The sequence below is a fragment of the Pomacea canaliculata genome, linkage group LG14 (genome assembly GCF_003073045.1).
Source record: "Pomacea canaliculata isolate SZHN2017 linkage group LG14, ASM307304v1, whole genome shotgun sequence".
In the NCBI taxonomy this organism is placed as follows: Eukaryota; Metazoa; Mollusca; class Gastropoda; order Architaenioglossa; family Ampullariidae; genus Pomacea; species Pomacea canaliculata.
The window spans coordinates 2,587,757-2,603,193 of NC_037603.1; the positions used below are offsets into that span (position 1 = coordinate 2,587,757).

General features: G+C 35.7%; 2 protein-coding genes across 3 annotated transcripts; one reads left to right on the forward strand and one right to left on the reverse strand.

The window, feature by feature from the left end:
• Positions 1-504: 504 nt before the first annotated feature.
• LOC112555221 (acyl-coenzyme A thioesterase 9, mitochondrial-like) lies at positions 505-9,954 on the reverse strand. Its single transcript, XM_025223518.1, is given in 16 exon segments — positions 505-967; positions 1,330-1,483; positions 2,286-2,373; positions 2,649-2,734; positions 3,728-3,817; position 3,867; positions 3,962-4,073; positions 4,344-4,411; positions 4,693-4,766; positions 5,983-6,086; positions 6,468-6,560; positions 6,952-7,020; positions 7,023-7,141; positions 7,651-7,696; positions 8,284-8,417; positions 9,652-9,954. Coding segments are annotated over 15 exon segments (1,281 nt in total). The 5' UTR covers position 8,417; positions 9,652-9,954; the 3' UTR covers positions 505-923.
• Positions 9,955-10,748: 794 nt separating this feature from the next.
• On the forward strand, positions 10,749-14,092 carry LOC112555206 (zinc finger protein 728-like). 2 transcript variants are annotated; one of them, XM_025223494.1, is made up of 2 exons: positions 10,749-10,859; positions 11,860-14,092. In XM_025223494.1, exon 2 carries the CDS (start codon positions 12,509-12,511, stop codon positions 14,063-14,065), a length of 1,557 nt encoding a protein of 518 aa, XP_025079279.1. In that variant the 5' UTR covers positions 10,749-10,859; positions 11,860-12,508; the 3' UTR covers positions 14,066-14,092. The 2 variants fall into 2 exon arrangements, with proteins under 2 accessions (XP_025079279.1, XP_025079280.1); XM_025223495.1 differs by having other exon boundaries at positions 10,828-10,965.
• Positions 14,093-15,437: the final 1,345 nt, after the last annotated feature.

Consider the following 15,437-nt stretch of genomic DNA (forward strand, 5'->3'; position numbering starts at 1 on the left):
AGATTTAATTAAATGTTGCAAATCTGGAGCTCATGTTTATTCTGCCTAATTTGATCAAAACATATTGATCATAATTTGAAAATTTTAGAAAGAAGAGTTGCTTTTCTTCTTAAACCTGATGTCTTGTGTAGCAAGTGAAACGATGACTGCAACCATGATCATGAATGTGGTTTTACACATTCTCGCTTGCATCAAAAGATGTCATACAGAGAAGAAGATGCAGTGAAATAGGTAAAGTAATGAAAGCATGAATGACGGAAAATACTGAAAATAAAACAAACCAAAACCCAATTTCAGAATTGTTAAGGAAGGCTTTAAGTGTAGTAAGACTGATTGAAATAATTATAGGTTATATGGTTTGCGGACAATTGACACGAAGATTATAGCATGCAACTTCTAGTAGGCCATCACCCTGCACTGCTGGTAGTAGGCAATCAGAAGTGTTCAAATACTTGAACAGCTACATCAAGAAAGTATAATTTCACAAAACAAAACTGCTTAATGGTTTATTCAAACTTTTATTCTGTAATCATCATCATTTATGGAAGGCAAAAATAAAGCTGTAATGCTTCTCTTGGCTATTTGTGAAAGTAGCAAGTTACAGACCACAATAGGATTCCTCAATATCTAAGAATCTTTCACTTAAAAGGAAAAATGCCTGATAAAAAATAAAAGCAGTTAAACGCCATCAAAATAAGTACAATATTTCCCTTTGTGTAAAAAAACTTTTTCCATTTCACAGCTGAAGAAAGAAAAAGAAATTTAGAGGGAAAAAATATCACAACCATTTGACCTAATAATAGTCCTGCAGTCTTTTCCATACACTCACACACACGTAGCTTTTAAAAGAATATAATGTAAAATGCTTAGCAAATCTGCCTAGTATATGAATGTCACAGGTTAGTATCAACCATCACAGTCTTTCAGTTTTTGAAATGTCTCATACCATCCAAGTACAGCATAGATTCTGAAACAGAACAAAAAAATCAAGAATTTGATTATCAAGATTAAAACACATTTAACAATACATGTATATGATGACCATGACCAGATAGCTATGTACTCCAACCCCAGTGAGCCATAGACCTGATAGTCTGTAACTACAGCTTCAAGCTATGCCATGCTCTGAACTCTTAGCTGTTTCTGGCTTTTAGTGCTCTTGGCCCAAGGGGCACTTAAACTGGTATTTGTTACTCCTATAAGTGAAGATTTAAGCCAACTAAAGTATTCATAACCAGACACAACTTTTAGTTCGTATAATGAAAACATAAAAGAAAACGTATAATAAAGTTCTACACAATGCATTTAACAGAAAATAACACTTATTACCTGCATATGTACGTGGTATAACCTGGGGCATATTGGGGTTATTGCTATCAAAAACAAAGTAGAAATAATTGGTAGTGTTTCTTGACCCTGTCAGAATGTCCAAGACTTCAGCATGAACTCTGACTTGCATCAATGAGCCCTCTGTGTATACAATCTGCAAGTAATGACACAAAATAAAGACTATTATGCAAGGACCATGAGAATAAGGTACTTTTTAGTTACCAACAGTCCACTTTGTTTAGGAATCAAGTTTCTTTATGGCCCCATTGCTTTTAATAAAGATGCTTATATATATATACTCAAGCAGTTATTTTTGACTAAACTTAAAGTATACTAAAGGTTGAGATAAGGGTGTGGCATGCTGTGAAATGTCAGTGAAGGAGAGGAAGTGTCGGTCATTGTTAGGATATGAACTCAAGTGATCTGTGGTTGTCGTTAGTTGTATTAGTGATATATATTAGTGATAACATCAAGATGGCTATGAGCAATGTCCAACCATATCAGTTTGAGCACAAATTTTTATTACTAGAATGCTGGCAGACGATTTTTTTCCAGTTAACTACTAAAACAAGGCAGATGTGTACAAAGCTTCCAGTTTAGTCATGTTCTTTTTTAGGCTTGCTGAGACTAACAGCGGAGAACTTTGCAAGAGGCTAAGCGTTGGTCTCGGCAGACAGACAGCAATCCACCTATCCACGTCCGTGGTTTGAGCCCATTGCATTATCTCACAATGGGATCGAGTTGATGTCATTGGAGGACGAGACTTCGTTGAAGCAAACGAAAGAGTCCTGTGTAATTTCTCTTATTAAACATAACATCCTAAAAAACATTAAATTTTTCCACATTAACAGACATGAAAATAAACGAGATTCAACCCTAACCCTGATCCTACTCTTTACAGGATTTTAAGCAGTTTTACTTTGCCTTTACAATCCCTTTAAAGGTTCATGTCTCACCTCTGAAGAAAAGAAGAGCAGTGACCCTATTTCTACAGGCTGCAGAAAGATGATGTCGTCAACAACTGTCAAAGTTGGTCGGTTTTTGCTGTAAAGTAATTACAGTACTAATCTTATTAAGCTGAATCATGACACATTTGGCAAAGACAATAAGTACTAGACTGGAGGCTATAATGTGGAAAAATATAACAAAAGGTGGTCAAATGTTATCAAGTCTCTTTTCTTCAGTAAATAACTACTGAAAGATATGACAATAGTGAAAAGACAATAAAAAATAAGAGATAAGCAGTGTCTATAATCAAAAGTTTGTATCTATTCCACAATTTTTTATCACATGGGTTTCTCTATGAGCTTTCTTTTTACCAATATAGAGATGCATCTGCAAAAGCCAGCTCAAATGCTTTTCTCATCAAGAATCCTCCAAAGATTTTGCTCCACAGGTTTCTTTCCTAAGAAAACAAAAAATAAACAAACGTGAAGATTAAATTGCTTTAACTGAAAAACTAAAGCAAAAAAACTTGAATGTAAATGGAGGTGAAAACATTCGGTTAATTTTTATAAAAACTACTTTTTTATTACACACCCACTGTATATGCATTTTAAAGTAATGTTAACATTCATAGTGAGTTTAGTTTGTTTAGTTTCTCTTTTAGCATTTTTCAAGCAGCAGGAAGTTTTCCTGCAGATTGTATGCCAAATGAAGTGGAAAAAATTTAGAAAAAAAAGTAATTAAATATACCAAACCCCATTACCTTTACCGATAGAAATTGATTTGTATTTAAAAGCTACCCGCTGTACATGTGCACCCACTAAAAACTCAAAAAAATATGCACCATAATGTTATCATTCATATTCTTATGTACTTTATCTGCCACTTTATAAGACACATTTGATGTTTGCTGCAAAGGCATATGCTTCTCGACCTTTTGGCTCAGATCAAAGCAATCATGGAAAATTAAAAATAAAGGCTTAAGTTGAGCACCAAACGAAAATTTATCTCTACAGAGATGATAAAGTTATTTTCATCATTAAAAACAATGGTGTTTTATACTGAACCAGCAACTAATATCACGGCAAGGCAACCAGCCCTGTAAACAGATGCCACATGCAAAGAAAGAACAGCATTCCCAAGACGAGCAGAACCTAGAACAGCCAACCTTCACTGTATTGGCAACAGATACTAACTGTTGTGCCAGCGGACCATCCAGGGCTTGAGCAAGAGAATTGATGGCAGAGCTTGAGGAATATGAAGACATTATGTTGAAGTAATTGCTTAGTAAGTAAGGTTCATAAGACACAAAGTAAATGAAACTTTCAAAACTTTTACAGCATATTATCTCAATATTAAAGATAACAGCAAATACCAGTTACAATAAGTGAATTAACTAATCTTACACAACACTATATCACAATGAAAAAAATGTTAGCTCCTTTAATCTCACCTCAGGATGACAAATGCTTATAGTTTTCAGTTGTGTATCTCTCATCCATACAGTGTTTTCTGGCTTGACGCGGATGTTGAATGTCCAGATCTGCCAAAACACACACATCCATGAACAAACAAAATAAAAACAAGGATACACTTAATGGAAGAGTCAAGCAGACATATACTGGCATTTTTTTAACCGTGAAGTTTTAAAAAGATAGTTTCCATGTAATTTGTGTTGAGCACTTACTTTTCATCAATGGTTTTGAGGAATATATCATGTATGACATTCCGTTCATATTCATTTGGTGCAGTCTTCAACAGTGATGTTTTTGCTTTTTCTTGTCTTGCAATTCTGTTCTCTAATTGTAAAGAAACAGTCCCTGTTAGTGTTAGCCCAAAGAAATTTTTTAATGCCCACATAACAGTAATTACATTTTATAATGCATAACTTCTTGGTTTGAAAAGTGAGACTCTAATTTCTGCAAACACCTTTGAAATTCTAGTATTTAATAACTTAAATAACTTGTCTACTTGGTATTCCACTTCTTTAATACACTTTGGTTGTGGGCTCTGTATAACACATATTTGTCTGCATAATCTTTATTTAAATATATTATTATGTGACTCACGTTCACCCATACTGAAGAGGTTTACCTCTCTTTGTCCTTCCGGCTGAATGGGGTTAACAACACCAGGCCTAAGCATAGAAAATTCAGTCTATTTAGTAATCTTCATATAAACATAAGCATTGCTAGGTGAAACCAAGCGAAGTCAATTGTTTTCATCCAAACAGTAGCCAGTTATGTTACAGTTTGCCTATATGCAACAACCATTAACTATTATGTTGCCTATATGTGAGTACATGTGTGCATGGGGCAGGTAAAGGAAATTTTAAAATGTCAAAATATGTATTGCACAGACATGCTGATGTGTTCATGACATACTTTGTACGAATGCTTAGTAAGAAGTCACACTTACCCTTTTGTGTAAGGATTGCGAGCTACCATAACAAATCTAGCTGTAAGCATCTTCTCTTGTATTCCATTCACTACCTAAAAATAAATCAACAAACTCAGAAATAATACATCCATCTAATGATTCATGATGAAATGAAACCATAGATTTCCTATGGATCATTTGATCAGAATGTTAAACAGCCTTTAAAAAGGTCATAATACTTTGCACACAGAAATTTCAAAGGCAGGACTTTTTCAATTATTTCTTGCAACATTATGCTAGTTATGTAACATGTCACACACATTTTGCCAACTTCTCATAGGTTTCTTGCTCTCTACCACCCCATCTCTGTCTTCTTTACTTTCTGCATGTTAAGGGCGGTCCCATGATTCAATAATTAGTGCCTTTAACCAAAACAGTGAGGATTTGCTATTCTGGGTTCCGACGTCGTTTTGAGTATATTGTTATTTCTTTGCATGTGGCATCTGTTTACAGGGCTAGCTGTAACATAGCGTTAGTTGCTGGCTTGGTGTAAAACACCAATTCCTCCATTCTATATGTTGAAAAGAAGAGTAGGTGCACCTTTGTTTTTCTATATTTTATCACTGAATTACTGCTCAGTGCAAGAAACTATGTCTACTAAATCTTGATAAATGCATCCCCTCATTGTTGAGACATACACCCTACAAGCATCACAATGCACAGAAAGAGAGATTTGTACACAGATATGTCTAATAACGGCTATTACAATGTAAATATATAATCCTAATGTGCATATTGTTAGCCTTGTTTTGTGCATAGTGATGTTTGAGGGTGTGTTTCCTGAGAACAGAGAAAGTATCTTGTACTAAGCTTTACCTAATGATTAGAAACAAAATGCAACACTATATTAGTTCCTTTAGGACAGGACAAAACATATCAAGGCTGGTTTTTTTTTTCCATAAAATAAGAATTTTAACTGGAAACTTAAAAATGTTCGTTAATTACTCCCATTGTTTACTACCCTAATCATCTTTTTTTAAAAAAGAATATTTGAAGGATGTGTCTACAATTGTGTGTGTGTGTGAATGCAAATGCATGGAATTATATCTAGAATTTCAACACTTCAGTTGTTGTTTTATTTTTACTATTAGAATAAGGCAGTCTCAAAATCGTTTTAAAAAACTAAACTGTTCTAGCTATTTTAAAAATAAGTTCATAGCAACATCTGAGAATGAGGCAGCAGAAAATGGGCCTAACTTTTTCGAGAAGTCATATTTCTTCACAATACTTAAAATTTTTCTTTGATGACAAGGGGGTCTCACTGCTCACCTGTTCCACATTCATTGTGATTTCCATGGATGAACGACCAACCCAGGTAACATGACCACACAGTTTTACATCCAAATATGGTGATAAGGTGGTGTTGTATAAGTCTAGAAGTATAATGCAAGATTATGCAATGACTTATCAAAGCTAAGTTTAAAATTCTCACAGAATAAAAAAAACAACACAAAATGCAGTTTTAATGTATGGATATTAATGGATACTCAAAACAGGCTAAAGCTTAAAATCATGTCATTTAATATTTAAAATATCATTTCAAAATGTATACTTATATTTATGGATTAATGAGTAAGGCTTTTTTCTAAGTAAATAACATCTGATAGTAATATCTTCCTGGACTCTATTGATAAAATTGTATTTTCATAAAAATTTTTGCTAGACCTTTACTTTCAGAACTTATTCTTGGGTCTTAATTTGTTGAATAAAAATTAATGGTAAGCACATAGATTGAAGGATGGATCCTAACTCACCAATGCGATCAACTGCAGCCGTGACAATGGCCATATGTGATTTCTGGATCCCTTTTGCATTGGGGTCCTGGAGATGTGTGTAGGAAATGAGACCTGAGAAAAGGATCGCAGTAGTTTTGTACTTAGTGCTTTTGTATCCTGAGTATCAACTTTACGCTTAATCATCTACCATAATGAAAACATTGTCATATAATGATAACACAAGAAAAGTGATTGTGTGGTACACTGCTTGCAGTTTATTCTAACAAGAATACAATTTTTCAATTAAAATATCTCATCAAACTCATCTGCTTGCATCCTTACTAAGAGTTTGTGTGTGTCCATAATAGCAATAAGAGAACATCAAATCCTCTATATGAAACTTGTGCTTACAAAAAAAAAAAAGAAGGAAAACATGGTGCATAAGCTTAGAATTTAGTGACGTATTCACTTCTTCTTTCATTGAATTACATGCACTAATGTTAAATGCAGACATGGTATTCACCTGCAAATGAATCAAGGTCCTCCAAAATGCGTCCAAATCGCATTCCTTTTACAAAACTGATGTATTGTCACGCACATTATGATCCTGACCAAGAGGAATAATCACTTCTCTATAACTGTCTCGCATATGACGAGCAGGCAGTTCTTTCTGATTAGGAAGAATGTGTGGAAATTCCCTCTGTGGTTCTTCGCTGGAAACATTGCACATGCAACTAGCAGTGCTACTTATGTTCACATTTACATAAACATATGTTCTTTCAACTTGCATATTAGAGATTTTATGATTTAAAATTAGAGATTTAAAAACATTATCATCATCCTAATATAAATATGATGCATATGGTTTAGTTATACCTGAAATTCTGAGCCATCCTTAATATTTTTAATTTTCATGTCTGAGTATGCCTCTTGCTTGCTGGGTATCTACTATGAAAGCCAAGAGCACTTGTTTAAATCCAGAGTTGTTTGCTATACACTATTTATAAATGGCCTGAAGCTAAAGGGACACAAGTCTATCAAGAAATAATGAAAGTTGGTGAAATAAGGCTAATTTAGCAAACTAAGCTCAAGAACTATAAATATATGTACAAGAAAGAGCAGTGGTGGGAACTGGTGTTTTATGAGCCAGCAGCTAGGGCTAGATCATGGCAAAGCAGCTGGCCCTGTAAACAAATATAAACACAAATTTAAACAGACATACCCATAAACTTTTGGTGTTCCAACCATTTCAAGCAAAAGGTCTCTTGCTGTAAAAAGAAAATCCATGCTTTAGAATAATAAAGCATAGCTTTCATATTATAACAAAAATTTCCATTTGTAGCGCTCATGGCTTTGATTTTTTTTTTAATGAAATAGTATGATTAGGTGAAATAATATGTACTTTATCCTACCGATGTGTGGCAGCCTTTTTAATTAATACGTAAAAAGTATCTTGGAAAATATATATTCACATTACAATATCAAAATTTATTTTAACACATTTAAAGCATACATTGTCTTCAATTCAATAATTCTGACTACTACTTTAATAGCAAGGAGTGACCAAGGGTCACATAACAAAATAGCCACAATCAGGCCCAGTGCGATAATTAAAGTATTTTCTGTCAGTTTCCTTTTAGTGATCTTCAAGTGTGCACTAGTCTCCTTATTGCTGGGTCTCTTCAATTAAATGGTGCTAATTTTTCAAATTATTGATAATGTTAAGATGCAAGTTCTGAGTTTGAAGAATTAAACTCTTTACTTACTTCAGCGGTTGTGGGGAAAAAACTTTCCTACTTTGGCATAAAAACAAAATTTTTAATGTTTGTATTATGTTTGTATTCTTTACTTTTACCTTGTTGTATGGTCAAAGGTGTCACATCTTTAGATGACAGTGACACACAACGTCTGAATAACAACCAATGTGGCATGCAGGTCAAAGCTCGACAACTAGTCAGAAATGTCTTGCTGACAGCCATGAGAGTCATTCTGACCAACCAAAAGGCAATTTTGAAAGTTAAAATGTATTAAAATAATATATATAAAATATAAATTAAATGTGTATATGCAAACATGCGTCTGTCTTCAATTTATATGTAATGGAGGTTTTATCAACTGACATATTTGCAGCAAAACAACAAAATTTAATAATTTCTTTCACTGAAGTTTCAACGACTCTCTCCAGCATACTTTTGACCTACACACACATATATATAGATGCTTTACTGCAGTTTTATATACAGCTGTAATAAAACATGGCTCAAACTTTCGCATCAGTTGCACTCACTCTCTCTTACACACACATACAGATGTGTGCACTTACAAATACTACTAACACAGCTCCTCAAGCATTAATTAGTCAGTGCACACCTATGTCTCAGGATTGGACTGGAGTATAAATAGCCCTAGAAGTCACCAGAAAATAAAGGAAGGAATCAAACAATATTTTTTCATGACAGTATCAAAGCATGCTTAGAGGACAGCTAGTCTATAATCGCTCAGTTGCTTTTATTGAAAGGGCTACCAACACAATCATGTAGTAGTAGGGACTATATAGCTTCTTTCTGCTTGCCTGTACCTCATGACCTTTTAATGTCCCCTCACTATAGCTCTCATTAACGTATTTTGGGTCTGAGACATACTAAGAAAAAAACAACTTACGTTTACTTGTGCTATAAATTATAATGAAGACTTTTCATTCAGAATTTCTAGCGATATTAGTTTGTGGTGAGGAGAATAATACATCCATATCAATGTGAACAAAACCAGGAACTATTTTAAGCACTTGAATAAGGTCCCCCTCGATCCTCCTTCCCTTCAGAGAGTGGAGTCCTCAATACTTCAGTCTCTCATTTCCCAACATTCTCCTAAAAAATGTTGTCGCAGGTCTCTGAACACTTTCCACTAGTATTGTCTTTTTAGGGAGTGAGACCTTTATAAGTGCATTAGCATATTCCAAAAGTGGATGCACAAGTGCTTTGTACAATCTTTAAAATACCTCCCTATCCAGATAAAAGTCCTTCTAATAATACCAACCATCTGATTCGCTCTGCCTACATACAATTCTTTGGATATGCGAGTCAAGACAGCTTACAATCAAAGTCCACTCACAATTAAGCTTTCTCCACATCACATATCTTTATTTCATGAAACTCATCATAATGATTACTTTTGTTATGTTTTCAAGCTTCAACACTGAAGTGACAAACAAGTCTGGGCTTACCTTATCCCCACTGCCTTTAATTTACTACTTGTACATAGAATCAAAAGAACATCGATTCGACTGTTGCAAACGATTGGTGAGTTGTATTTGAGAGGATTCAACCTTGGTCATCCGCAAATATCCTGCATATATAGCGGGAAAGAGGTAGGTCCAGACTATCTAAGGTGCACTTTAATTGATGATCAATGAGATTTACTACGAAAACAAACCGATCAGAACCTCAGAACACTCTACCAACAGAATTCAACAGAATGATAAAAGAGAAGGACGGATAAGCTTTGAGGGGGAAGTAACCTAATAAGTGTGTTCGACATGCAGACTAAGGTGCTGTCCCTTTGCAGAATCATGATCGCGTTCTTCAGTCAGAATGACATCTTATGTATAGTCGGTTCTTTTTGTTTTTAAAAACCTAGGACCGTATCAGAGAGGTGATCCTAATCTTTATACGGTTCTTTCTCTTTACTGTAAATCTATACTAGCCTTGCATGACAAAATATACTGGCTTCTGCGGGACGCAAGGCGTGGAAGAAATCTCCGGCTTTCGATCCCTCATTATTCATAGACTATCGAAAAACTGCTGTTTCATATGCCTCTCTGTGTGCATGGCAAAAGTCTGAAACTATGGATTTTAAACTGTTTTGTTCACAACCACAATTTAGGACATTTTGTGTAGTTGTGTTTATGCGGCGATGATCGTCCATATCGGTCTCTCACAGTCGAGCACTGTACCTAGCGTTGCCTGGGTGATATCCCTTGGTTTGACAGATGCAGACTTCATAACAAGAGATAATAGCAGTCTGTGTTGTCAACCTTGCGTGTAGCCACATCAACGAACAAGGAGAGGGAAGCAGGGAAGGTGCGACGGGGGAGGAGGGAGAAGCAGAAGAGTGAAGGGGGAGATAAGTGCCAAACAAAGCAGCATGGGTCTCGCTTTTACTGCCCTGCTGACGACTGCGTTTATTTCATCTCTCTGCGATACGCACACAAGCAAACACAAACATACAGAGAACTACAAAGGCTCAAAGAAGAGTTAGTACTCATAAACAGTTGAGTAGAAACTATCAAAGACCAGACCAGACCAGCAAAGAGCAGACGATGCAGAGCTCTCGTAATAACGGAGGTGTAAAAGTCAACCTTCGAAGGTGTGCAAACCGCCGCATATATTCCTTCTCGTGTGTTTTTATTTACAGTTAATTTGACTGACACAAGTAAGTTGAGAGAATAAACAAAGAAAACGAAAAGGTTATGACGTTTTAAAGAAGGGAAGAAAACTACCGTGGGTTAGTCGCAAAGTAATGTATTTCTACCGCAAAGGTACGAAGACTTCTAATTCAGTAATGCAGTGGCTTAGGAACCATAAGGGGTAGCATCCCCGTCAAAAAAGATACTGAGGGGGCAAAAATGTGAACGTCGTTCACTGTCATCATGGTGCTCTCTTACCCACTAGCATCTTCCACTGTAATACTTTAATAAACATTTCCATTTTGAAAGAGGTCATCATTCTCATGCACACAAAACCGATTTCATTATTCAAGCACGCTAGATCGGTTAAACTTTACGTGTACTCTTATATTTAGATCTGGAAAGAAATTGCTCTCTGATTTGAAAAAGCTTGTAAAAATTGTGAATAAATATAAGGAATTCTTAATCCTTATGCAGATTATAATTGGTATGTAAAGTTCATCCATTCCTGCTTATCAACGTATATGCAAACACACCATCCGAAGGCGTGGCTTTGATTTTCTGATTTTGCATACATGCTCAAGACATAATATTTGTTGCTGTAATTTTGAACAATAACAGAATCACTCATTTTCTTCTCTTTTTTTTTTTTAAGAAACAGGCAGCATGATTGTTTTCTTCATCCATACACTAAAGAAGTTATTGTTGTCACCATTTTTTACAAATGCTGTACAATTCAGGTTTTTGATGAAATGAAAATTCTATTATAAATTTTATATAGTCCCCTCCCCAGCACACATCATTCTATTCTTGGGAAAAAATACATTTATATGTTATACTTTATTATTTGTTTATTAGTTTTGATAGTGGAGGATAGAGGTGAGTGTTGTTAACATTACTACTATTTTGAAATTCACATTTCTGCTTTGTGGGAACATCTCCCTTGTTTGTAAATGTTCATTTTTAATTTGTGTCAACTATATGTGATTATAATATCATTGAATTGTTACAAATGTAATGTTTCAGATCAACAAACATTTTCACATCAGGCTGGAATGAAGGCAGTGCAAGATAGCTTGACTCAAGCTGAAGAGGTGAAGAAAGTAAGATCAAGTGTCCAGCTTCATGAGAAGTGAGCCAGCAGTGAAGGTCTGATGTTACCTCAGCCCAACAAGTCAATAAGTGCAATCAAACTTTAGCCATAGAAATGCACGAAGATATGTCTACCATGGAGAATGAAGTCCTGGTTCTAAGTACACGCCACATAAAGAATGAACCAAGAACTGTGAATGATATACAAGACATCCTGAGTACTAATGCAATGCTTAAAACAGGAAGTTCATTTTTCTCTGATTCTCATGAGGCAAATTTCTCACAAACTGGTTCCATTCAGCTTGAGAACAGCTCTTGTCAAGGAAACTGTAAAATAAAAATCAAGTCTGCTGCACATATTCAGCAGAAAAACTGAAAGCTTATCGTGAAATTAAGCTCTCAAGATTCCATTTGCTCAACGAAAACTGAGCAAGATCATGTGGATGTTGAAAAGACAGAATGGCCGCACATTTTGGAAGAAAGAGAAAAAAAGCATGGTTTTATAGTGAAGACTGAGACAGATTGGCCTGGTAAACATGTTTTTAAGCAGCATGGTAAGAAATGTCAGGCAAGCAGCAAGCACATGGGAGCATCAAAATTAATGGCAGGCAGAATAATGGAGCATCAGGTGGTGCATGATGCATCACAGGAAGTGGAGTGGAGTTATGTGAAAACTGAAAATATCTCATCATGTTCATCATCACCCAAAGTTCAAGAGATGAATGCTGCTGGCTGTAACACTCCTAAGATAATGGATATTGTGACTGAAAGTTGCCATCATCAAACACATCATGGAGTGTCAAAGATCAATAACACTATTGGATCAGAAAACCAACACAATGATAGTCATATCCAGTCCTCTCAATATGGTCTGTGTACATCTTTCAAATATCCATCCTTTCTAAAAGAATGCACGATGACCCAGAATGCTGCTAGAGCTCACCAGTGTGGTGTATGTAAATATGCTTTTAAGTACAAGTCAAGTTTAAAACAGCACATGTTGGTCAAGCATGCTGTTAAACCTCATGAGTGCCTCGTGTGCAAAGGTGCTTTCAAGTACAAGTCTGACTTAAAACAGCACATGCTTATAATGCATGATATTCAACCTTATCAGTGCTTTGTGTGTAAAACTGATTTTCAGTACTTTCACAATCTGAAAAGGCACATGTTGATCCATGGTGGTGTTAAGCCTCATCAGTGCAGTGTGTGTGATGCTACTTTCAGTTATTCATCCAAATTAAAAAGGCATATGCTGATCCACAGTGATATTAAACCCCACGAGTGTAGTGTATGTAAAGCTGCTTTTAAGCGTACATCTGATTTAAAAAATCACATGATGATCCACAGTGATGTGAAACCTCATCAGTGCATTGTATGTAAAGCTGCTTTTCGAAAGCTGTCCAATTTAAAAAACCACATGGTGATCCATAGTGATGATAAACCTCACCAGTGCAACCTGTGTAAAGCTGCTTTTGGGTTGCCATCCTATTTAAAAAAGCACATGGTGATCCACAGTGATGGGGATGTTAGAGTTAAAGTGAAACCTCACCAGTGCAGCGTGTGTCAAACTGCCTTTAGGTCCTTATCTGATTTAAAAAGGCACATGGTGGTCCACAGTGATGTAAAACCTCACCAATGTGATGTCTGCAGAGCTGCTTTTAGGAAGCTGTCTGACTTAAAACGGCACATGGTGATCCACAGTGAGGATGATGTGAAACCTCATCAGTGCAGTGTGTGTAAAGCTGGTTTTAGCTGCTTATCCAATTTAAAAAGACATGTACTAATCCACAGTGACATTAGACCTCACCAATGCGGCATATGTCAAGCTGCATTTAGGTGCTCATCTGATTTAAAAAAGCACATGGTGATTCACAGTGACATTAAACCTCACCAGTGCAGTGTGTGTAAAGCTTCTTTTAGGCACTCGTCCAAGTTGAAAAGACACATGATGACCCACAGTGATGTTGAACCTTTCCAGTGCAATGTGTGTAAAGCTTGTTTTAAGTACAGGTCCAGTTTAAAGGACCACGCACTGATCCACAGTGATGTTAAACCCCATGAGTGCATCGTGTGTAGAGCAACTTTTAGGTACTTGTCCAATTTTAAACGACACATGCTAATTCACAACAAGCTGCCCTGACATACTCAAGCTGTTTAAACAGCTTGTGCTGATCTACAATTTTGTTGGATTTCACTAGAGAAGTATTTGTAAATGTTCTCACATGTATTTGTCTAACTCAAAACATTTAATGATCCTCAGTAATCATAAGTCCAGTGTGACAGGCTCTTTTTTTTTGGGGGGGGGGGGACATTCAACTTTAAACCAAAAAAAAAGGGGAGGGAACTTATCAAGTCACTGACAATGATAATGAGTTATTTGGGTCTATTTTCGGCTTTAGCAGAACAGCTTTGATTGCTCGCCTCTGAACACTTGCTAGGGGTTTCATGGAAGCTCCACTAGCGGAGTCCCAGAGGGTGGATGTGTAGTCTATGATTGACTGGATGCGAGTAGTATAGAAGTCAACTATTGTAGGTATCTCCCTCAATGAGAAGAGCACTTGGACAAGGAAACACCCACAAGTTAACAGCAGAGCAGTTGGATGAGGAAAAAGAACGCCCAGTGGCTGCAATAAAAGTTGATGAAAGGTCCCAGTTATGATCAAATGCTCAGAAGAACAGACATGCAAGCCCAGAAAGAGAACTGTTCTTAGAAAATTTTCTTTCTGTGTTTTCTAAAAATTACCTTCACATAAATCTGAACAACTATCAAAATTGCATTCACATGCTTCTGCTGTATTGGTAAACTGAAATACTACCTTTTGTTTTTGAAGCAAATTGATTAAGTCCACCAGAAATACAAGAACAGTTTGATTTTGGGAGACTGTAATATGAATCTCAAAATGCTAAAAAATATACCAACAAGCTTGACATTTTAAAAAAGTAATGCATCAAGAGGTGAATGTGTCAAAAATAATAAAAAAAAGAAAGAATGTGGAGCATGTTCTTTATATATAACACAAACTTCTCCTTGTAAATCTGATCTCAGAACCTTTGCATTCTTCTTATAAAATTCAAACCTCTAACCCGTGTTAATGAAAATGCCAGCATGTAGTGTATTCTATGTAATCTCTTAGTGCCATAGTTAAAAATGCCTATACAAAAATGCCAGATATGATGAACCTGATTTATTCCTGTTAAAAAAATTCTCAATTAAACCGCTTCTAATATTCAGCTGAAAAATTAACCACTGACTGCATTCTGGTTTATATACTTGAATCTAATAGCACCAAAAAAAAAAATTCATGAGTACATTCATGATATCCACAATATTAATCTCCATAATGTTCCTTGCAGTCAGCAATATGCACTGCAAACAAGAAACTAATGGTGCAAAGGAAGAAGGTTAAGTTACCATGGCAACAACTCTTGAAACCACTGGACTACAGGACTTTTCTTTACCTTTTGTACCCTTTACCATTTCTATTAATAGTACAATAATACTATAATAATAA